Genomic DNA, 23,512 nt, shown 5'->3' on the forward strand with positions numbered 1-23,512 from the left:
CAGAAAAGCATAAAAACCAGACTGGAGAGACAAATCCCACTAAAGTCATTTTTCTAACAGAACACAAAGCTGCAAACACACTGACTTGGAGCTGAAAAGCAGTTTAGCAGCAAGTCTGGAACCAACAGCTTTAGCCCTGCTGACTTCTTCAAGAGCCACTCGTTTTCTGGAGCAAGATCAGAAGGCAGAGGTGTTTTGCCTATGTTATTTTATTTTATTTTATTTTTATGGCACAATGCTCTGAGCTTCTTATCAAGGCAAATGACATGGTTATGAACTCCTTGTGAGCTTCAGGGTACACCCAACACATTTCTTTTAAGGACAAGTTCTTTTAAGCCAAGCCTGAATTTAGGCTGCAGCCCCAGCTCCTTTGTGGTGTGTTCCTCCTTCAATCCCATGAAGTCAGATCAAAGCTGCAGCTCAAAGCCAAGCCCCAAACAACTGCCAGTTTCTCAAGACTTAAAAATGTCATTGGAACAAGAACTTGGGTTTTGGCAAGATGCTAAAGGCTTGCTCACGATCTGCTGTTGCAGCCAGTTCAACTGTGGTACCCCAAAATTTACTACAGCAAATTTCTGTATTTTATCCTATTTGGCCACTTTGAACATGGGCATTTTTTTAGTAATATGGGATATTTTTTACCCAATAACTAGGCTATTCTCCTAAATTCCTGTGGTCTAGTTAAAGCAAGTAGGAAGGAGAAGCTTTGTGTTTTGCCAGAGCCAGGTACAGCACTGCTTTATTTATTTCTAAATTTCTTGTGATTTTTTGGTTTCATTTTTATGAAGTTATTTCTATCACTAAAGTAAGTGCTTAAAAGTCACTGCAGGCAATTCTCCTGTAAACAGGATGCACTTAAAGCCTGACACAGCAAGGTTTTGTTTGTCTTTCAGCAGTAATCTAAGAAACTGGCAATTTTTATACATTGGGAATGTGACTGGAAGTGCTCAGCTCACTCACACCACACAGCAATGAAGTAGAACTGTATTTTCAGCTTCCAAAACCAAACCTTTCCCCTCATTTCCACAAAGAACAAGGCACATGGTTCACCTTGCCAGTTACATCATTTTTCTCAAGGCAACACTGTGTGATTAAGGTTCTTTACCACAATAAATCATATCAAAGCCCATAAGCAGATGAAGCTTAAAATTCAATAGCTGAGATTGCAGCTGCACTGGCAACTGTGTGGTAAGAACTTCTCTGCTCCTGATTCCAAAGTGCAAATGTTCTCCCAGCATCAGATTTGCCTTTTCAGCAAGGATTTTGGCAACAAAGAAGCCTTGTGAAGCCAGGCTTCAGGTTTTGCTGGGGCATGTTTTAACCTGGAGCTCAGCTGTTCTAGCCTAACAAGAATTATCCCTTTCTGCTGCACTCCTGGAATTGTATCCACACCAAATGTTGGGATCCATGGACAAGGTATTTATAAACTTTGGAGCAAGATCAGTGGAGGGCCACCACAATCAGTGGGATGCAGCCCTTGTCCCAGGAGGAGAGATCCAGGCTTGCTCAATATCTGCACCCCAAACCCACCAAAATATTACTGAGACGGTGAAGTCAGGCTCTCCACAGTGGTGATGAGAAAAGTTTTGATTTAAAACAATCAGGTTTGGGCTTGACAAAAGGAAACACTTTTTCACTGGGAGGACAGTGGGAAAATGCAGCAGGCAGCCAGCAGAGGTTCTGCAGTCATCCTTGGATGCTTTCAACACCCAGCTGCAAAAAAAACCTTGAGAAATCTGATCTGATCTCAGCACTGAAGCAGGAGGGTGGACAAGATGATCTCCAGAGGTCCCTTGTAATCTGAATTATTTCCTAATTCTGTGATCTAAGCTATCAACCAGACACATAAAAACACAATCAGTCTACTGTAAGCCCCATCACTTCCAAGCTGGAAACTCAAGAGAACAGAAAGTTTCTCTCCCTGACTTTCCCACTCCTTTTTCCACTAGCTTCACTCTCCACCACAGGCTCCAAACCCACTCCCTGCAGAATTCAGAACAATTCTGACTTAGAAAAGGAACTACACAGAACTCAATGGAGGAAAAAGCATTTCCAGTCTCCACTGGAATGAAAAGGTCCTTATTCTACACCCAGACAAAGAGTATTTTCATTTTCCACTCCTCTAAAAATACTTCACAACAATAAATGGGCTTTTTCTAGAATACTTTGACTTTTAAGTTCAAGATGAAACTCGCATCAGTCATGGGATGTAGGGGAAGTGAGGTCAACAGTTCTCAACAAGACAGATTTAATAGTTAAAATGAAAATACATAATGAAGTTTTGTTATTTTAAAGGACTTACTAAGCCCATCTTTCCTAATATTCTAAAAGTATTGGCAGCCAATGCAAACAGTGCTTTTGCTTTGATGTGGGAAATCTGCATTGACTGTGATGCCTGATTCACATTTTGCATTTTTCACAACCCACATTTTTTTTCCTCATTAAAAGATCACTGACTCAGGTCAAAACAACAGCAATTAGTGGGAGAGAGGAGCAATTTGTCCTCACACTCCAACAAATGAAAGTATTGACAACATATTCTTGTTGCACACTTTAGCAAATGCTTAATACCCAGATGTACACACATATCACTCCCCTGCTGAGGAGGAAAGAGAAGAAAAGACTTCTGGAAAGAATGTTTTTAAAAGTTTCACTTTAAAGATCAGTTCATTAACAAGTTCATTAGCAAATCTTGTGTGCATTCACTTTTCACTCACCTCATTTTCAGTCAGACAGTGGAAATGCAAGTTCCTCCAGTGTGCCACATAGGGTAAAAGATGATTGTAATTCACAGGGTTGCAGTACAGATGAACACTGTCAGGTTTTATTAATATGATTATATCTGCAACAAGCACAACAAATATTCCAGCATCAGGACTCCACACACAAGAGAAACTGAAGAGAAAACATTTTTTCTATTATGCACCTCATTAAAAAAGAAAATTGTTCAGCTATCTGAATGCAATTCCTGATTTCTTTCAAACAAGCAGAAGGAGCAGTTGGCAGCCACAGAGAGTTCCAAGCACAAGAGCACTTGTAACTGTTCCAGAAAAGTGGGGGGGAATTCCCAAGGCTTGCACAGAACTTGCATCAGCCTGTCCTTTGTGCAGTCCAGAGGCTCAGGATGAGCCTTCCCAGAGCACTTCCAGAATTCTAAACTCCAGCTGCTCCTGCCTGATGTTACATCAGAGCTGCCTCAAGTAAAAACTATCAACACCACAGCCAACAACCAAAAGTTTCATGCAAATAAGGGAAGAAGAACAAGCTGTGATCACAGGGACTGGCACATTCCAAGTATGACAAAGGTGAGTCAATGTGGTGAAATAAAAAAGAGCTCCAGTATTTCAGAAGTGCAGAGGTGTGATCACATAATATTAATAACATGTACATACACACATTGACTGAACTAATGGGCTGTAATTGTGTAAGTTTACGACATTTGAGATATATTTCATATGTTTTATGCTCCACAATTTATCTTTTTATGTTTAAAAATGAGTCCTTCAGCATTGTTTCTAAGAAGATATTTTCAGGCACATACAGACAACTTGAGACTTAATAACCTTTATTTTTTTTTTCTTTTTTATTTTTTATGCCCCTTTTTCTGCTCATCTTCTGTCCAGAAGAGGTAAAAAATGTTGAGAACATTACTCACCATCCAGAACTTCCTCAGGAAAACCTGTCCTTTCAAAGTCATTGTTGTTCTGGTTGTACAAACCAAAGAGTAGATAATTTGCCAGCTCTCTGCACCCTTCATTGTATCGACTGTCTATCCCTGAAAAGCAAAACCACAGGAGAATTGGTGTGTGTCCCAACGCTGCACACCTGAAAAGTTTATTTTCTTCCTCAATTTATTAAGCTTTAAAGCAGGAGTATGAACTCAACTCCCCAACTGAACACACTGAGAGAACAGGGTAGGGGAAAAGGAGATTTTGCAAGATCACTGCCACATGCTGACCTCCCCCTTTTAACCTAAATCCATGAGTATTCCTTAAAAAATTTAAATATATTGTTTTCTGCATTCAAATTTGTTTTTTTCTAGTAATTCAAACATCTGTCTGGATGCAGGATGCATTCTAATTAATATGTTCTTGATTGAAGCTTCCTAACAAACTAATCCTGTGACCCAAATCTCCTGCTTTAGAATACATGATTAAACATTATCTTATCAGTGTTATAGAGCAATCCCTGAGTCACCAGAGAGCCACTGCAGACTTGTGACAAATTGTGAAAAAGATGTTCTGACAAAAAATATGGAGCACAAAGAGCTTCCAAGGAAACCTTTCCTGGTTCTTGGGAAAATTAAATGGAAAGAACTGAAGATCTGGAGCATGAAGAGATAGAAGATAAATTCAAGAAGAAAGGAATGAGGTCACAGATTTAGAAACTATTTTCATCAATCTTCATCCCTCTGGATGACAGTCAGAGTCATAATTCTAATGTAATAAACCCAGTTTTTTCCAACAAATACAAGTGCACAAAAAGCAGCATCCTTGCCACCCACATTTCACAGAGCTCACCAGTCCTGACTGCCAAAAAAATTCCTCTTATGGCAAATTTTCCTACCAAGTTATATTAGAATTCAGTGGAATCCTTGCCAACAAATTTGGACTTATTACATTAGGATACAGTGGGATGGCTGCCAACAAAATAGGATTTCTTAGCACTGCTAAAAGAGAGATCAGGACATTGGTAATGTAATGACATGGCCTGAACATCTGAGTCTCAGCACTTGAACTGGAAACCAAACCAGTCAAGAGTCACCTGAACTTGGCAAAAATTGGAACAAACCTCAGGTTCTCCTGTTTATGCTCCTTTTTCATGTTGTGTTTCAGCTTTAGGGTGCTAACCAGATGATGTGTCTGCATCCAGCTACTGAATCCCATATCTTAACAAACTCTTTGTTTGCTCAGTAGCTTTGGTAGCTCACATGTACTCCAAGATATCTGAGATTTGGTGGAAAGCTGCCTCACATCTATCCCAGCTTTCTCAGCCCTCAAAGGTTTTGGTTTTTTTCCAGCCATAAATCTTGGAATCCTCATTCTCCTGCTGTTTCTGATCTCTCATTCATAGGCGTCCCTCTATTTTATTTATATTTTCAGCCCCATGAAAGCAGGCACACCAATGTAATCTGGAATTCAGTGGGACTCAACATACAAAATATAGCTGCAAAGCCCTTGTGCCTATGTGGGATTTTAGTTCCAAACAAGAAAACTCTCTTCTTTCAGGAAGAAACTGTTCCATTGTTTTAGGAAACTCCACTTCGATGGAATCAGCTGCAGCCTTGGGAAGTGAGCACACACAATCCCTGAGGATAATCTGTTCCACTGATTACCTGCCTAACTGAGGCACCTTCTGAGGGCTCAGAGGAGCAATAAATAATCTGGCACAGACAGACTGAAAAAGCTGGAAAAGAGAAGGTTCCAGCAAGATCTCAAAGCCCCTTCCACTGTGAAAGGGGCTCCAGGAGAGCTGGAGAGGGACTTGGGACAAGGGAAGGAGGGACAGGACACAGGGAATGGTTCCCCAGCAGCAGAGGGCAGGGATGGATGGAGATTGGGAAGGAATTGTTCCCTGGGAGGGTGGGGAGGCCCTGGTACAGCTGTGGCTGCCCCTGGATCTCCAGAAGTGTCCAAGGTCAGGCTGGATGGGGCTTGGAGCCACCTGGGACAGTGGAAGGTGTCCCTGGCCATGGCACCAAGCTGGAACTGCTTTAAGGTCCCTTCAATCTAAACCATTCTATGATTCTGTGATTCTAATTTCTGGAAGATCAGAAGAAAAATGAGAAACTACCCCCACTTAAAAAAAAAAAAAAAAAGTTGATGTCACCATCACTTGAAGAGTTTGAGATTTTATCTGGGTACAGCAGCTTAGAGAAGGGAAGATCTTCCAAGCCAAATGTCAAAACTCTGCTTTTTCAGTTAATGACAGAAGGAGGGGAAGACAAAACAAAAGATCTTAAAGGGGGACAGCTGACAAATTTAACTCTTATAATAGAGGACATGGGTGAATTTACTGCTTGAAGAGCACTGACAGCCACAGAGGGAAAGTAATTGTTTAACATAAAACCACGAATTCTGTAGAATATTTGGAATTTGTGGTTTACTTGGGCCTTTCAAGTATCCTGTCCAGACAGGAGCTTTCACACTGAGACTTTAGTGCTATTCTACAGCAACACATGGAGTTAAAGGAACAGATACAGCTAGCAGAAAACAAACAGGAAATGAAACAATGACCAAGATAAGAGCATATCAGGAGTCCTCCCCAGAACAATGGGCAAGGCCATTCATTAGGAAAGCCCGACGCCTGTCTCCAGCTGAGCTGGGAGCTTGGAACTCCCCCTCCTGTCCCCAGCCCGGGCCAGGGCTGTGAGCACACCCTGAGTCAGGCTGAGCCTGAGGCTCCTGCCCTGCTCCCCAGGCAGGGCTCAGCTGCCCCTCAGAGAGCCCATTCGGGTTGCTAAGCTGGCAGAAAGTGTGAAAAAAGCCAATCGTTTGTTTTAAAATTGTAAAAGTTTAAGAGTAATAAAATAGTTATAAGAATGGTAATAAAAAAAAAAATTAGAGCAATAAGAATTTGGACAAGCAGAGTTAGGACAATAAAAGCAAAGAATTATGGATCTCTACAGATGCTCCCTGAGCACTAAGCCCCAAAAAAGCAGAGCTCTCTAACAAAGGATTAACCCTTAAAAGCAATAGCCTGTTGCATATTCATATATCTCATACATGATGCAAAAATTTCTTTCAAACTGAGGATTTTTCTGTTTATTGTCAACTTTCCCCCTTCCTCTTGTAAATTGCCTTGGTTCCCTGGAGTCTGGGCCTTCCCAATACGGAGGCAATAATTCTGTCCTTGGAATCCTGTTGTATCTCCATCCAGAGAGGACAATGAGAATTCCTTGGTTATCTTTTCCATGTCTCGGGTCAGTTACAAAAAAGTCTCTTACATCACATAATTTCTATTTTAATATTATGCTATAGCCTAAAAGCTCTATTTACCACATAATTTCTATTTATCTCATTTATCACATTTATTTCTATTTAGCTCTATTTATCCACATAATTTCTATTTATCTCATTTATCACATTTAATTTCTATTTAGCTCTATTTATCACATAATTTCTATTTTAATATTATGCTATAGCCTAAAAGCTCTATTTACCACACTACTCAAAAAGAGATTAATACAACATAACTTTCCAACATGACCATTTTAATATTTACAAAGAACCAACCATATAATATGCATTTTTCACAAAAGCATTCTGGCCAAATGCAGGGGGGGAAATCTGTCTGCTGGATAAAATCAGGTGGGTGTGAGATACCCAGGGATGCAAAATGCACCTGGGGGACAGCAGGAGGAAGAGGATGGAGGGAATGGACACATTATCTTCAGATATTGGCCCAAAGCAACAAAATTCTGGAATTGCTGCAGAGTAATCATTAAAAAGTCTCTGTTTGGAAAGGGAATGGGATGAACAATGAGAGTGATGGGCTAAAGGTTCTCAGAATGTGGGAGAAACCCCAGCAGGGAGAGCTCTGTGTGAGATGGAGATAATGGAGAAAAAATAACCTAAAAAAGATTATGTGAACATTATCTTGGTTGGTTCTGTTCACATATTGCTTTTTTAGATTATAAATAACCTAGATTAGTTATTTACATTATATATATATATAAATATATCATAAAAAACATTCTATAAATATATTCTACTTTATATATTATATATTATCTATTTAGATTATATCTAATCTAAATATATAATATACCATATTTAATATATAATATATAACATAGCATAATTATATTATATGTAGTATATACTATTATAAGTATATGCATTATATATTATATATTTTAATTACATATATAATCATATATATATGTAATTTATAATATATAATATATATTATATATATTTAATTTTATCTATTAGATATTTTAATGTATAATTTTGTATATTATATATTTTGATTATAAAATATATAATAGTATTATATAATTATATATTTCATATCATATTATAACTATATATATTATATATTATCTATTTAGATTATATCTAATCTAAATATATAATATACCATATTTAATATATAATAATCATATCTAACATACCATAATTATATTATATGTATTATATAACATTATAATTATATGCATTATATATTATATAATTCAATTACATATATAATCATATATACTATATATTTTAATATATAATTTTATCTATTAAATATTTTAATATATAATTTTATCTATTATGTATTTTTATTATAAAATATATAATAGTATTATATAATTATATATTTCATATCATGTTATACTTATATATATTATATATTTCGATTATATAGCTAATATATATGTATATAATATATATGATCTAAATAAATCACCTAGATTATTTATAATCTAAAAAAGCAATATGTGAAGAGAACCAAATTAAAATAAATACTGGAAAGCCTTGAAATTATCCCCACACTCTTTGAGGAGAATAGAAAATAAATATCAATATTTGCAAAAATGCAGCTCAGCTGAGGTGAATGGTGAAACAATTTAATCCACAATCAGAGCAGCTACAGCTCCAGTAGCTACAGACACCCCCTGCTCACAGAAATCACAGCAACTGAACCAGGAGCTGAAAATCTCTGCTGAAAGCTAAGATGCCAAGAAACACCATTATCATAGAAAATAATTTCCAGTTTAATTTAAGTAGATCAGTTTGACCAGCAACACACTCAGCTGAGACATGACAGCTTTTTAAAGCCATTTGACATGCCAACCCCCAAATTCCTTTTTCTTGTCAGTTGTGAGGCCTTTCCTCCCCAGTAAAGAATGCAGGAATGTCACCATGCAACCCCTTCAAAATCAGATTAGAGGATTCTTTTTAATAATCAGCTGTAACTCCATTTAAATGCCTGTATCAACAGTGGGCCAGTTCTCATCTCTCTCTGGGCTCTCACAATGCTGGGTTTAATTTCAGTACAAATATTAATGAACTTGAAGTAAAGCTGTGGAAGTTTATTCTGGTTTTATCTCCCAGCCCTATATGAAACTGAAGTTGAGGTGAGGGAACTGCATTAACTGCAGGCCATGAAAAGCAGCCAAGAGAAACAGAACATGCACTGCCTGTACAAAACCTTAGTTGTGAGTATCCACTTTCCACACAAGTCAAGAGGATGTAAACCTACATGGATTTTGTCATCAGAAGCTTGTGTTTGATGACAGATTTAATGCATTTACAACAGTGACATGCCTGTTTCATGGAAGTTATGCCAGAAATTCTGCAGGCTACAGGAGCCAGGCCAGAGCAGACAAGAGTCCCATTGTGGGTGCTGAGAGATCAGGGCAAAGCACAAATCTCCCAACAAAACACACCTCCCGTATTTCCATACCTCATGATGGAATTTATGAAGAGGTATGTTCTTCTGAAGAGAATTAAATCCTCCACACAACACTGAGGATTACACACAGCAATCCTCTGCTTTCCTTAAAGCTGGGCCATGTTTTCAGCGACTGTTCCTTACCTGGGACTTTCTGCAGTCTCAGAGTTCAAAATAATTAAAAAATACTGCAGTGTCATCATTAGTTAACATGTTTTATGGAGTTAAATTAGCAGCAAAGGCAGAAACCAAGGAGTTTATCCTGTATGATTAAGTTTCACTGGAAGGCTGACACAGTGACCTCACAGAGCTTCTGGCTGTACAGTTACTACTTAGTCAGAGACTTAACCTCTTACCCCAGAGAATGCAGGGTCATGTGCAGTTAACACTTCATATTTATACATTTTATAAATTAATATCTATTATAAATCAGCTATTTAATAGATATCTATATCTATATCTATATCTATATATATCTATATCTATATATACATATATATATATGTATGTATGTCATAATACAACACTAAATGAATGACACTCAAATGCTGAGATGTTTAAGGTTAAAAAAAGTACATTTATTTCTGGACCTTGATATTTATAGAATTCCAAAAGTGACCATGGATTGGAGGATGGAATTGCCACCTCTCTAACCAGACTGGTCAAACTAACATTCCATCAATTCCCTCCTCTTCTAGAAAGGAATGCAAAACAATCATTATTTACATGAAATGTACGTGAGAAACTCCATTCCAAAATTGTAAACATTAGAAGGCTTAGAAGAACTTTAGAAGAACAGGGTGACATCTCTATATCTATTTATAAATTTTATGCTGTGGTCCAGTAAATGAGCTTTAAGTTCTCTTGCTACATCATTAAAAAACAGAATAAACCCTAAAACCCAGACTGTGGTATCACTTCCTACACAGAGCTTCTTAGGGCTACATCACCTTTCTGCTATTTAACTGCAATATATGATTTAAACAATTACTCCTCAGTCCTTTTCTCTAAGGACTGAAGTTTTCAATCATAATGTCTGCATTTTTCCTTTAAGATCTTGACACTGATTATATAATATGAAATAAGAATCACTGAAATGGTATTAAAGCAATACAAAACCCCTGTTGTTTTCCCACAGAACACTTGCACGTGCACCTTTATTTCCTGCTGCCCTTTTCTCCCAATCCGAGATGAAATAAAGCACTGAAACCACATGAATTTTTAACATTTAACTCCTAACTGCTTTCCAGGTTTATTAGGCCACTGTTGAAAATTCTTTGCTCAAAATTAGTAAACAGAATGAAGAATTGTTTAGGGAGAAGAGAGTGTAACATCAGCTGAGAAACCAGGCTGGGGTTTGCAGCAACAAGATGAATTTCTTCTTTCTGAAACTCGTGGTACCTTTATCAGCACAATGAGAACAAAAATTGTAACACTAACCTAAAATGCAGAGGATTCCATCAGGCTGAGATTTGCTGCTCTGTGTCAAAATACTCTGAATATTTCGGAGGCGGCTGCAGCTGCAAGAAAAAAAAAAAAGAGAATTTGTCCTCAAGGTCACTGCTGTGAAATGTCAAACTGGGAGGCTGAAGAGCTGACCCAGCTTTGTTTTCTTTGTTACTGAAAGTAAATGGACACACTTCAATTTGGGTTGTTTTGGTTTTTTTTTCCCTTGAGATATGGACCTTAAATCAAGCCATTCCTGAATATTTTTGCCCACTAAAAGATGAAGCCCACAGCACTGAGAGAAGACAGGAATTTTAACTATTCCTTAAATTCATGAGCTCTGGTAATCTCCAACCTGGCAAAAATTGCTGCTCAGGTTTGCTCTCACCTGGCCAGCAGAAATTCCCTTTTCTATCAGAGAAGAAAAAACAAAGTAACATCAGAAGGGGCCAGGGGTACACCAATATCCCACCAACAGTTTGGAAAAAAGTTTGGGAAAAATTTTGGTAAAAAGTTTTGGCACCTCCAGCACCATCAGGAGAATCATTATGGTTGGAAAAGACCTCCAAGATCATCAATTCAAATAGTCAAAAGAGAAATGAAACAATGCCAAGTATTGCTGAGGTTTTTTTACCGTCAAAATTAGTCATTTATTACACAAATTTTAATTCAGCTGTCCAATATTTATCTTTAAACCAGGCAAAAAATTCCATCTGCAACAGCCAGATTTTTTATAATCAAGGTGAAAAGTTCATTATATAAATTTTAATTCAGTTGCCCAATATGCATCTTTCAGCTACAACAGCCATACAGAGAGCAACACAATTTGTGCTTCCAGGCAACATTCTGGGAGTTTGTTTAAACACAGATAAAAGACAAGAAATTTCACTGTTGATATTACTGAATGGGATTTCTTGTTTATAGACTTGTTTATATGAGCTGTTCAGCTCCAGGAAACAAATGTCTCTCACAGAAACACTCAAACAGAGCTAAATTTATGAGCAGTTCAAACAAACAATAAAGTAAGGTCAAATATTTCTATTTTCAGCATTACTTTAGCCAAGTAAAAAAGTAAATACGTCTTTTCAGCAATAGTACAATTATTATGCTCTACTTTTTCTGAAAGAAGGAATGCACATGAAAGGTTTCCATTATGGCAAATCTAAGTGAAATTCAAACATCAGTGATAAAGGATAAATGATAAGCACAATGTCACTGCAGTCCCCAGCATTTATTTTATCCCTTTTTAGGTCAAATGTTTCAGTTCTGAATCCCTCAAGTGTTCTTTTTATCTGGAATATTTCAATTTATATTGGATGGATGGATGGATGGATGGATGGATGGATGGATGGATGGATGGATGGATGGATGATGGATGATGGATGACGGATGGATGGATGGATGGATGGATGGATGGATGGATGGATGGATGGATGGATGGATGGATGGTTGGATGGTTGAATGGATGGATGATGGATGGATGATGGATGGATGGATGATGGATGATGGATGATGGATGATGGATGGATGGATGATGGATGGATGGATGGATGGATGGATGATGGATGGATGGATGATGGATGGATGGATGGATGGATGGATGGATGGATGGATGGATGGATGATGGATGGATGGATGGATGGATGGATGGATGGATGGATGGATGGAGGGATGGATGGATGGATGGATGGATGGATGGATGGATGATGGATGGATGTATGATGGATGGATGGATGGATGGATGGATGGATGGATGGATGGATGGATGATGGATGGATGGATGGATGGATGGATGATGGATGGATGGATGGATGGATGGATGGATGATGGATGGATGGATGGATGATGGATGGATGGATGGATGATGGATGGATGGATGGATGGATGGATGGATGATGGATGGATGGATGGATGGATGGATGATGGATGGATGGATGGATGGATGGATGATGGATGGATGGATGATGGATGGGTGGAATGGATGATGATGGATGAATGGATGGATGGATGGATGGATGGATGGATGGATGGATGGATGGATGATGGATGGGTGGAATGGATGATGATGGATGAATGGATGGATGGATGGATGGATGGATGGATGGATGGAGGGATGGATGATGGATGGATGATGGATGGATGGATGATGGATGGATGGATGGATGGATGGATGGATGGATGGATGGATGGATGGATGGATGATGGATGGATGGATGGATGGATGGATGGATGGATGGATGGATGGAGGGATGGATGGATGGATGGATGGACGGATGGATGGATGGATGATGGATGGATGTATGATGGATGGATGGATGATGGATGGATGATGGATGGATGGATGGATGGATGGATGGATGGATGGATGGATGGATGGATGGATGGATGATGGATGGATGATGGATGGATGGATGATGGATGGATGGATGGATGGATGGATGGATGGATGGATGGATGGAGGGATGGATGGATATTTTGATCCACTCCTAGATATGGAAACAGAAATTAAAGCCACTGATGATAGCAAAGACTTAATCACGTACAATCAGATGTTTGCCCACACGGGTGATGCCAGGAAATCCACACTGAACTTTATGCTGCACATTTAAACAAGTCCTAATTAGTCATTCTTTCAAACCTCACCTAAACCTGAATCTCACAGCTACACAAAATTATTTTTTATCTTATTCTGGCAAATATCCATCCCATCATTAAACAGGAGCCCAGAGCAGCTGGCTGACAGATGATTCACTCCAAGCTATTCAGAGCTCATCTTTTTATACTTCCCATATCACGAGATAAAGAGCAGAAAAAAAAATCCCCAGACTCTTCACTGTGGGCACAAATTGGACTTATTTCATTTGTTGGTATGGAAACAGCAACACAAATTACACAAGCCCACAGTTATTTGAGGAGCAGCTGCAGGATTGCTGGAGCCTCTGTGAAAAAAAAACCAAAAACATGAAAGCAACTTTTTGTACAAAGCTGTCCATAAGTGAAATCCTTCTCAAAATGCTTCTTGACCTGCCTGCAAAGGAATTATTTCCATGATTTCTGAAAGGATCTGAAGGACAAATTGAAAGAAGTATGTCCAAGGCCTTCTGCACTGACACAGCAAGAAGCTCCCTGAGTGATTTTTAATAAAACATTTTCCATATCAGAGGATGCATGTTCCTGTTCCTGCTCAAAGTGAGGAAAGAAAGAAACAGTCAACAGGAAAAAATGCTGAAGGCACACGAAGGAGATTTTCCTTCAGCTCCTCAAAACCAAGATGCAATTATTCTTTTGCTACTCATGTCAACAGTGAAGGCAAACTTAATTCTCCAGACAAAAACAGGTTTTTAAGGACCTGTAACATTTTTAGAACTTCTTATGCATTATAAACAGAGCAGCAACACACACCTTGATTTTCTCACCATTTCTCCCCCTACCTGTACTGATCACTTATAGAAAAATGGTTAGAACTCAATTTGACAAAAAACAACTATGGAAACTCATGGGGAAAGACTTCTTCCATTTTATTAAAAAGCATTACCTATGAAACAAGGTTAGCTATTCCTAAGATATTTAAATTTTAATTTCAAAGGCTCCCACACAAGAGTGACCCAAAAAAACACATTTATCATTTAAAAGAAGTAGTGCTATGGGCCAGTGCAAGAAGACCAGAGCAGAGAAAGCAAAATAAATGAGGTTTTTGTCTTCTTGAGCTCTGGGGAAGCATTTTCTGATCAGTTCAAGTGCTGAGCAGAAAAAGGGAAGAAGAATTGGGGGAGGAGAATCCTCACAGGTTGGACATTTCCTTCCTTATTTTAACTTTTTAGGTTAGCAATTTTACTCCCCTCAAATTACATTCATTATTTTTCAAATAAATTATAACTTTGGTGCAGCCCTTAAAAATACTTAAAGATCTCAGATTAAGCTGCTAAAACATTTCTGCCAGGTAAATCTGCATGTCAGTGCTGTGTGTCATGACATAAAATGTGTAATTTGCACAGAGCAAATTATACATTCATTATTTCACAGTAAGATGTTATGTCCAATAAAGATATTTCTTTCATTCTTAATATTAAACAGACATTTAGCAGAATAATTTTCCTTGCCTTATTTAAGAAGTGAGAGAATGAGAGAATTCTTTGAAAAAGGTCCTTCACAGAAAAATTTTCAATGTCATTTCAAGTGTGGATAAATCATTATATTCAAAGGCTGACACTAAACACAGAAGAGCTGTGTGCCTGAAGAAAGATGCCATTCAGAAATAGGGAAGAGAATAATTAGAATTCTTACAACATGCTTTGAAACAATACAGGCTGAACTGTGTATAAAGTCAGAGTGGGGAAAATAAAGGCATTTTCTTGGATTTCACATTAAACAGTCATCTGCCAAAAACAAAAAGACTGTCCTGGGAACAAAAATCCATGACTTTTCCCATCTCCAAAACAAGCACTCCTTTTCATTTTGCTCCAGCAGCACAAATTCAAAAGGAAACAACCTCCACACCAACCTGTGGGCCTTGGGATGCTTCCCTGGAAGTTGTGGCTCTGGATCCACCATCTACATAACCACAGTTAAACCTAAAGAACCTGCTGCTGAAAAAACCAAAAATATAGGTGTGTTTGCAAACATGGTCCTAAGGAAGCTCCAAAATCCTGGGTTCCAACAAGCTTTGGGCAAGACAAGAGCTGGAAGTTATTTATGCACCTATGAGGCAACTTCTGGAGCAGGTAAGAAGTTGAAATAGGTGAAGTGGGAATTTTTGCACCATTTTTGAGCAGAAGCTGGGGTTTCTCTGTGGGTTTAAGGCAGGATAAAATCTCCTGGCTCTGCAAGGGACAGTCTCAGCCTCCTCACCCCCTTTGTGTCTGCACTAACGATCTGGAAGCCATGTGTCAGGTCAGATCAGCTTATGGATCCAAACAACCTGCAGCCCAGGAATTAAAAAGAAAATAATGCTTTCAAACAGCAGCAAGCTGACCTGACTGCTGATTGAGGCAGGTCAAAAAGCAAAGCCACATTTTGGGGTGACAGCTGGCAATAAAGTGTGCTTGGGCCAATTAAGGAACTGTACCTTGAGGTACTTGATATTCCACTAATCTTGGACTAGATCCAGAAGAAAAAAAGGGGGAGATAATTGACAATCATTAACTTCTAAGAATTAGTGCTCATCTGTTCACGTCTTCACACTAATTATGCAAAGTAGCTCGCTTTACAACAGGCAGCCTGTCACAGCTTGGTAACAGCCACGGCGCTGCAAGGCACGTCTGTTGGCAAATAAAGAGAATATTAACAACTGTGCCTTTCTCAATCACAAAGAACAAATCCATTTCCTCAAGAAAGCCACATGGTGCTTGAATTTCCATCTTGTTTCTTCTCCCACAATGCTTTTTCCCCTGGCTGCTGGCTGGATTTAACCTGAGTGCAAGCTGCATTTTCTTGACCTGGTAATCCAGAACTGAGGCAGCACCACCAGCATTGATCCCTGTTGGAATCCTGGATGCTGAGAATTTTAAATTTCTGTGCTGAAAGGCACAGACCCACAAGAAAATATTCTATTTGACCTAAGGCCGTGGAGAAGGTTTCCAAAATTGACTGATAGCACTGGGGTTCTGGGTGTGTAATTTGATTAGAAGTGTGTAATAGATAATAGAACATAGAAGTGTGTAATATATAATATATACTTAATATACAATATACAATATATAATAAATAATGTATAATGTATAAAACATAATATATTATATATAACATATAACATATAATATAAATATAAAATATATGATATATATTATAATTAATACATTATATATGATATATAATATCTTATATCTTATATGATATATTATATATAATATATTATATATCCTATATCATATATCATATATTTCATATACTATATACTATATAATATATACTATATAATATATAATATATAATATATAATATATAATATATAATATATTATATATAATATATAATATATAATATATAATATATAATACCAGGGTGGAAAACTTGGAGTTTCAAGTTTTAGAATACAGTAATATATATATAAAAAACAAGATGGAGGTTTTAGGGCGGTGGCTGCTTGTTCTTCTTCACCTTCTCCATGGGTTTGGGTGATATTTTGTAATTGGACAGAAAAATCCACGTTGTCAGACATGAGTGATTAGTTATTGGGTTAAAAACCAAAATAATTTAGGTGTCATTTCTTAATTAGATAATTTAGCCTTAAAACACCTTGTAACAAAAGACAGAGAGCCATTTTATGCCTTGTTAGATGAATGCTGTAGAACTCAGGACTTGTAATATAAATAAGAAATAATAAAGATCTAAACCTGAACACAAAACACCATCTCAAGTGCCTTCAATCCCCACCTTGACAGAGGCAGAAAAAGAAGCTGAGAATCCCCAGATTGGGATTCCTGGTGGATTCCCAATTCCCAGAGGATTCCCAGAGCCTGGCAGGGCTGGATTCCCAAATTCCCAGAGGATTCTCAAAGGATTCCCAATTCCCAGTGATTTCCCAGTTCCCAGAGGATTCCCAATTCCCAGAGGATTCCCAAAGTATTCCCAATTCCCAGTGATTTCCCAGTTCCCCGAGGATTCCCAGTTCCCACTGGATTCCCAATTCCCAGTGAATTCCCAATTCCCAGAGGATTCCACAGCCTGGCAGGGGTGGATTCCCAATTCCCGGTGGATTCCCAATTCCCAGAGGATTCCCACAGCCTGGCAGGGCTGGATTCCCAAATTCCCAGAGGACTCCCAAAGGATTCCCAATTCCCAGTGATTTCCCAGTTCCCCGAGGATTCCCAGTTCCCACTGGATTCCCAATTCCTGGTGGATTCCCAGTTCCTGGTGGATTCCCACAGCCTGGCAGGGCTGGATTCCCAATTCCTGGTGGATTCCCAATTCCCAGAGGATTCCCACAGCCTGGCAGGGCTGGATTCCCAATTCCTGGTGGATTCCCACAGCCTGGCAGGGCTGGATTCCCAATTCCCGGTGGATTCCCAATTCCCAGAGGATTCCCACAGCCTGGCAGGTTGCAGCTGTGTTTCACTGTGCCCAATTCAGCTGACAAAGGCTGAAATTCCGCTGCTTTCCCCGCGTTTCACCTCCTCTTGGCAGATGTTTTGCTCCTCCCCCACAAAGGCTTGGCAGCCCTAAAAAGCCCCACGTGGCCGAGGCTGGATGGAAGCCAGGGAAAATCAGAGATATCCCCACATCAGGAGAAATCCTCACCTTGAATAGATCCCACCAAAGTCAATGGTTTTACCATTAACAGCCAAATTTACCATAAATAAATAAATAAATAAAATAGAATGATAAATTACATTTTTTTTTCTCCCAAGTCTCAATTCTTGTTAATTCACTGTTGTGAACATCTGTTTCCATTTTAGTCCCTGAAAAATCAAGTTTTTATTTCGAGTCTTTTGTTGACCTGATGATTTCTATCAGAAATGTTTGCTTGTATTAAGAGTCCAGGATTTTCCTGGATTTCCCACAGCCTGACATTATCCCCACCTCACTGTAGCTGTGAAAACAGACACCAGAAGTCAGATTGAGCTAAAGACTCTCAGAATTTCATTGATTTCAAAATAACTCTTTCACCGCTTGGCACTTGTAAAAGGCAACATTCACCCACCTTAAAATATATGTCAATTTTCCACCTATTTTGCAAATTTCTCTACATAGGGAGAGAAATTTGCTTAGGGATCTTGATTATAAACAGGACATCAAGTAATTTTTTAGGAACAGTGAGAAAAAAAATGGACATAGATAGATCAATTTTAATTTTGTGTGCATTTATAGGATCAAATCCAGAGACCTCAAAGCTCATAGGAACAAGCCTGAATCTCTCCTTACTAAACATGTGGAACTGCCTGATGTCATTCTGCACAATCACAAACTTTTGGAGGATATTTATAAATGATGGGCTGCCCCTCAGCCTTGATGCTCTCTCTGTTTAACAGGCTGAATTACAAACACCATGTCTGTATTTTCATTTTCTTATGCTGCAGCACATTATGGAGAGCATCAACTATTCCCTTCCAAAAAATATTATCAGCTGAGAAAATGGCAATAATTGAAAAAGGTGACAAAGGGCAGCAGCTCCAGGGTGATTATTCTGCCATCATCCACTCTGATTAAAAGGACAGGGCACTGCCTGGCACTTGGGCAGAAATCAAAGCTGATTTTCAGTGCCTCAAGACTAAAATCACCTTCAGGGCTCGTTCCTGGGCCAGAACCTCTGCAGCCACGTGGGCACAAAGCTCCAAATCAGATGCTGAGATGATCACAAAGGGAGAATTCCAGCTGAAAGATCCACACCATAGCTCTGCTCCTCCCCTGGCAAATTTCCCTTCTTCCTCTTTATTCCCATCAAGCAAATGGTTCCACACCCCTCAATTCTCACTGTAGTAGACCCTAAGCATTCTTATTTCCCTGAGGTGGCAGAAAATCATCCATATTCAAGGAATGGGGGTTGCTTCTCTTTTTTTCCTTCAAGTTAAATCAGCTCTCTCTTTGCATTGCTAAAATACAGCACATTCTTTAAAAAAAAAATTAATTCCAGTGCAACTGTGCTCTTACAAAATCCTGAACCTCAGCATAATTACATAAGGAACACACAGGCAACAGAAAAATTTGTTAATCTTTCATCACAGACAAGTCCCCTACAAAAACTGCTTGGGAAACCACAACAACTCTTTGGTCCCGTGCTCCCAAATACCCCACTCATGGAAAAAACAAAAAAAACCACATATTTAACCACGATGGGATTAACAACAGAGCAGGAGAATGGTAAGCACAGAGGAAGAGACAACAGAAAAATTAACCCAAGGACTCATTTTGCATTTCCCCACATGGACACATGGTGAGAACTCATCTGTATTATGTTAGCACCATGGATAATGAATAATGAGGATTTGCTTACTCTGTTTTACATAAAGGTAATTCAGATTGGGTGGGTGCAGAGTGCTCTGAAACAGAACAAATCTGCATTAATTTTCTGATGCAGATATTTAAAACAAGCACTTCATAGGATTTTTGTTCAGAAATGCCTGCATTCACAAGGAAAACACTCACTCCCCACCAAACACAGGAAAGATGACATCACCTCCCAAAAACACTTCCCCTTTTTTGGGCAGCACTCCTCTCTTACTTAAGGGATTTTTTTCTTTCTATTTGCAAACCCATTCTTTCCTTGTTACAATGCTGAGGGTCACCAGCTCCCAAGGTGCCACATGGCAGACCAAGACTCTCAAGTATGTGGAAGAACTCCAAGAATTATCTCTGGCCCTTTCTCTAGTCTTTATATAGTCTGAAGAATTTTTCCATTCCTGTTTGGGAGCTTGGGGGTGGCGGGGGAGGATAACAGATTGTTTTGTTTTAAGTTATTTTTATTAACTGCCTGCTATCTGCTGACTGCCTGGGAAATTTATTGCAAACACTGGCCTCCATCTGGCCTGACAATAAAAAAAAAAATTTAAAAAAGAACTGCACAAGAATGAATGTCAAGGAGGAAAAAAAATTAACAGATGACATGGCTCCTACAAATGCACCAAATTACAGTTGCTGGCTGCATCTCAAAAGCTTGCAGATGTTCAGAGTCTGAATGTTCTCATGACAACTCTAAAACAGGGTCTCAGATTACAAAAATCACTCAGGAAGAGGAAGGCTTGAGTGGAAACCATTTTCTCTTTCAGCATTTTTTTTAACCATCTTGGCATTTCGTTACCCATCATGAATTTTAGATACTTTACAGCTCTAAAAAAATACCAAGCTCTTTCTAAATAATTAATATTAATTTATTCAGTGAAAAAGATTATTTGAAAAGGTCACTTTTCCTTCTGCCTTATTTTCAATTCAGAAAGGGAGAGAGGGAACATAACCAGCCGTGCTCACGTGTTTCAAGCAAGCAGAACAACCTCCATTTCTCTCTCTCTCTCACAGCAGAGTTCCTCATTTCACTGGCAAATCCTCCAAAAAGTGAAAATGCTTTTGTTCCCTTCTTGTACTTCAGATAAAAAGCTGTTTGGTTTCGCTGTTTGTTTGTTTTTTAATTGAAAATCTCCAGCAAGCACAGAGCCAGGTAGCTTGGCCAAGTGTTTGTCTGCAATTCACGTGCAAGGTCTCCCTTCCCTGATTATCTGGCTTCCCACTGCTGAATACTTCCATGTATTGTGCTGGAACTATTGAAAGCATCAAGCACTTCAGTTCCTGGGTTGTCCTTTGTGGTACCAGAAAACAGAATCATGGAATCATTTTGGCTGGAAAAGCTCTCCAAGACCACCGAGTCCAACTGTTACCCCAGCCCTGCCAAAGCCACCATTAAACCTCGTCACTAAGCACCACAAAAATGGGTTTTAACTGCTTTTTAAATTTCTACCCACTCCACCAGTGCCCTGGGCAGCCTATTCCAGTGCTGGACAATCCTCCCAGCAGAGAAATATTTCTTAATATCCAACCTAAACCTCTCCTGGCACACCTTGAGGCCGTTTCCTCTATTCAAACCATTTAAATAATGGGCTGCAGCATCATACACATGGGTGCACTTTAAGTCTCCAAAAGGAAACAGAGCTCTGGCAACCTAAGGATACCTGAGCTGACACCTGAGCTCCCACAGAGCCAATGCCACCATCTCACATGTCCCCACACCCCAGCTCCTGTCAAGCCCTACCCAACATATTTTCAGAGCTCAGGAAATTTTATTACCTTTGTATCCACAACCCCCCCCACACAAATACAACCTCTTCTTTCTCTCCATAATCCCTCAGCCCCTCCCAAACCTCAGCTATCCCTACACTAAAATTCACTTTTCCTGTTTTTTTTTTTCTTTTATTGCCAAGATAGCCCATGCTGACCTCTCCCAAACCAGTCCCGGGTTTATCCCCTACAGAAACACAACCCCAAAGCCACTCTGTGCACAGCAGCCCTGCTCCAAGCCCCCTGGGATGTCCTGCTGCTCCTCACCCACACATCCTCCTCCTCTGCAGGATTCTGCTGGTGACAATCCCTCCATCCACAAGGTCACATCAGGGCCCTGTCTGCCGTCCTGTACCTCCCTCCCGGCAGCCACCTGCCAAATCTACCTGTCCCCAGCATGGCCAATGCTTTCCTTCTCCTTCCCAGCCCCTCACATGCTACTGCAGCCCCCCAAATCCCTTTAAAGATCCCAAATCCGCCCGCAACACCCGCAGAGATCAGTGCCGGAAAACCTCTCATGAATGTCCCCTCCCTTCTGTCCTACCCCCATCCTTCCCACAACACCTTCGATAGGTGTGAAACCCTATGGTAACCCCAAATCATCACCCTCAGCTCTGCGAACACCCCAAATTCTCCCACATCAAAGCCCTCAAGACGCCATCCTAAGGCTTAAAACCTCTCCCCATCCCCTCTGTTCCAGCGCCTCCAAAGCGCTGCGCTCCCCATCCCTCGCACCCTAACGCCCCCAAACCGGCGTTTAACGCTATTTCCTCCACGAGCAGGGCCACGGCTGTGAAAACCTCAGATGCTCGCACATCAAATTCCTTCTAAATTCATCAAGACCCTCCAGATTCCCCTTTCAGCGCCCCTCCAACACACCCCCACCCCGCACACCGCTTCCCCACCCCACAGCCCCTTCAGCGCAGCCCTGGCGCTGGCTGTCACCCCTCTCCTCGCCTTCCCCGCTGTCCCCTCCGGTACCTGACGAAGGGCCCCGGGGCTCGGGGCCGGGGCCGGTGTCGCGGGGGCGGCGGGAGGAGCGCGGAGCGGCCGCACAGCGCCATGGCGACCGCGATGCGCCCGAGCGACGGGGCGGCTCCGCCACTGCGGCCCTGCGCCCCGCCCCGCGCCGCGCGCACCACTCGGCTCGGGGGGGGGAAAGGATATGGCACACCCGCACTGCTCCCTCCGCTCCCAGTTTTTCTGCTCGCGCTGGATTTATCCTGAGTTTTTTCTCCTCTCGCAGGAAGTGCGGTTGGGAATTCTTGGACAGCGGCCCTAGCTTGGAGTAAACATAACGAGGATGAGATTGTTCACCCCTCCGGCAGGAATGGGCTCGTCCAAGTCCAGCCTCCTGCTCACACACCCCTCACGCCCCCCCGCTCGCTCTTGGGCGCGTCCAGCCCCCACCGCTGCTGATGTCCCCCCCCCACGATGGGGCGTGGGCTCGTCCGATGTCAGGGAGGGGGACAAGGGACCCCTGAGAGACCTCCTGCGACCCCCTCAGACCACGGGGAGGGGGGACGAGGGATCCCTGAGATGGGAGGGGGGACAAGGGACCCCTGAGACCCCCTGAAACCCTTGAGGAGGGATGACACAGAGCCCCCCAAGAATGGGTGACATAAAACCCTCCAGGGAAGGGTGACACAGAGCCTGGAGGAGCAGGGGGACACAAAAACCCCCAACATTCCGCAGAGCCCTGAGGGATGGTGTGTCCTGGAGCTCCACAGAGTGATGTACCCTGGTACCCCCAAAGTATTGTCCCCAAAAACACCCTACAGCACACAGACATGCCTTGGCTCCTTGTGTCCCCTCAGCATTGCACCCCCCCATGGGATCCCTCCCCAGATGTCTTTCCCTAAAAAACCACCACAGCCCCATCTGGCCACCCCTCTGGGGTGTCACCAGCACCCCACATGGTCCTTTTTGTGTTATCCCCAAAAAATATCCCCCCTTTCCAACCAGCACCCCTCTGTGC

General features: G+C 40.6%; 1 protein-coding gene across 1 annotated transcript in view; it reads right to left on the minus strand.

Annotated features, from left to right (window-relative positions):
• DNAAF9 (dynein axonemal assembly factor 9) overlaps window positions 1-22,602 on the minus strand; it is a 77,527-nt gene extending 54,925 nt beyond the window's left edge. Inside the window, exons 1-4 of the mRNA XM_036382502.1 lie at window positions 22,516-22,602; window positions 10,828-10,907; window positions 3,656-3,775; window positions 2,718-2,842 (exon numbers count right to left, since the gene is read on the minus strand). Coding sequence (XP_036238395.1) covers window positions 2,718-2,842; window positions 3,656-3,775; window positions 10,828-10,907; window positions 22,516-22,598 — 408 coding nt within the window. The 5' untranslated portion in view covers window positions 22,599-22,602. The remainder of the gene's footprint in view (window positions 1-2,717; window positions 2,843-3,655; window positions 3,776-10,827; window positions 10,908-22,515) is intronic.
• Between the last annotated feature and the right edge of the window lie 910 nt (window positions 22,603-23,512).

Source organism: Molothrus ater, chromosome 4 (genome assembly GCF_012460135.2).
Source record: "Molothrus ater isolate BHLD 08-10-18 breed brown headed cowbird chromosome 4, BPBGC_Mater_1.1, whole genome shotgun sequence".
NCBI lineage: Eukaryota > Metazoa > Chordata > Aves > Passeriformes > Icteridae > Molothrus > Molothrus ater.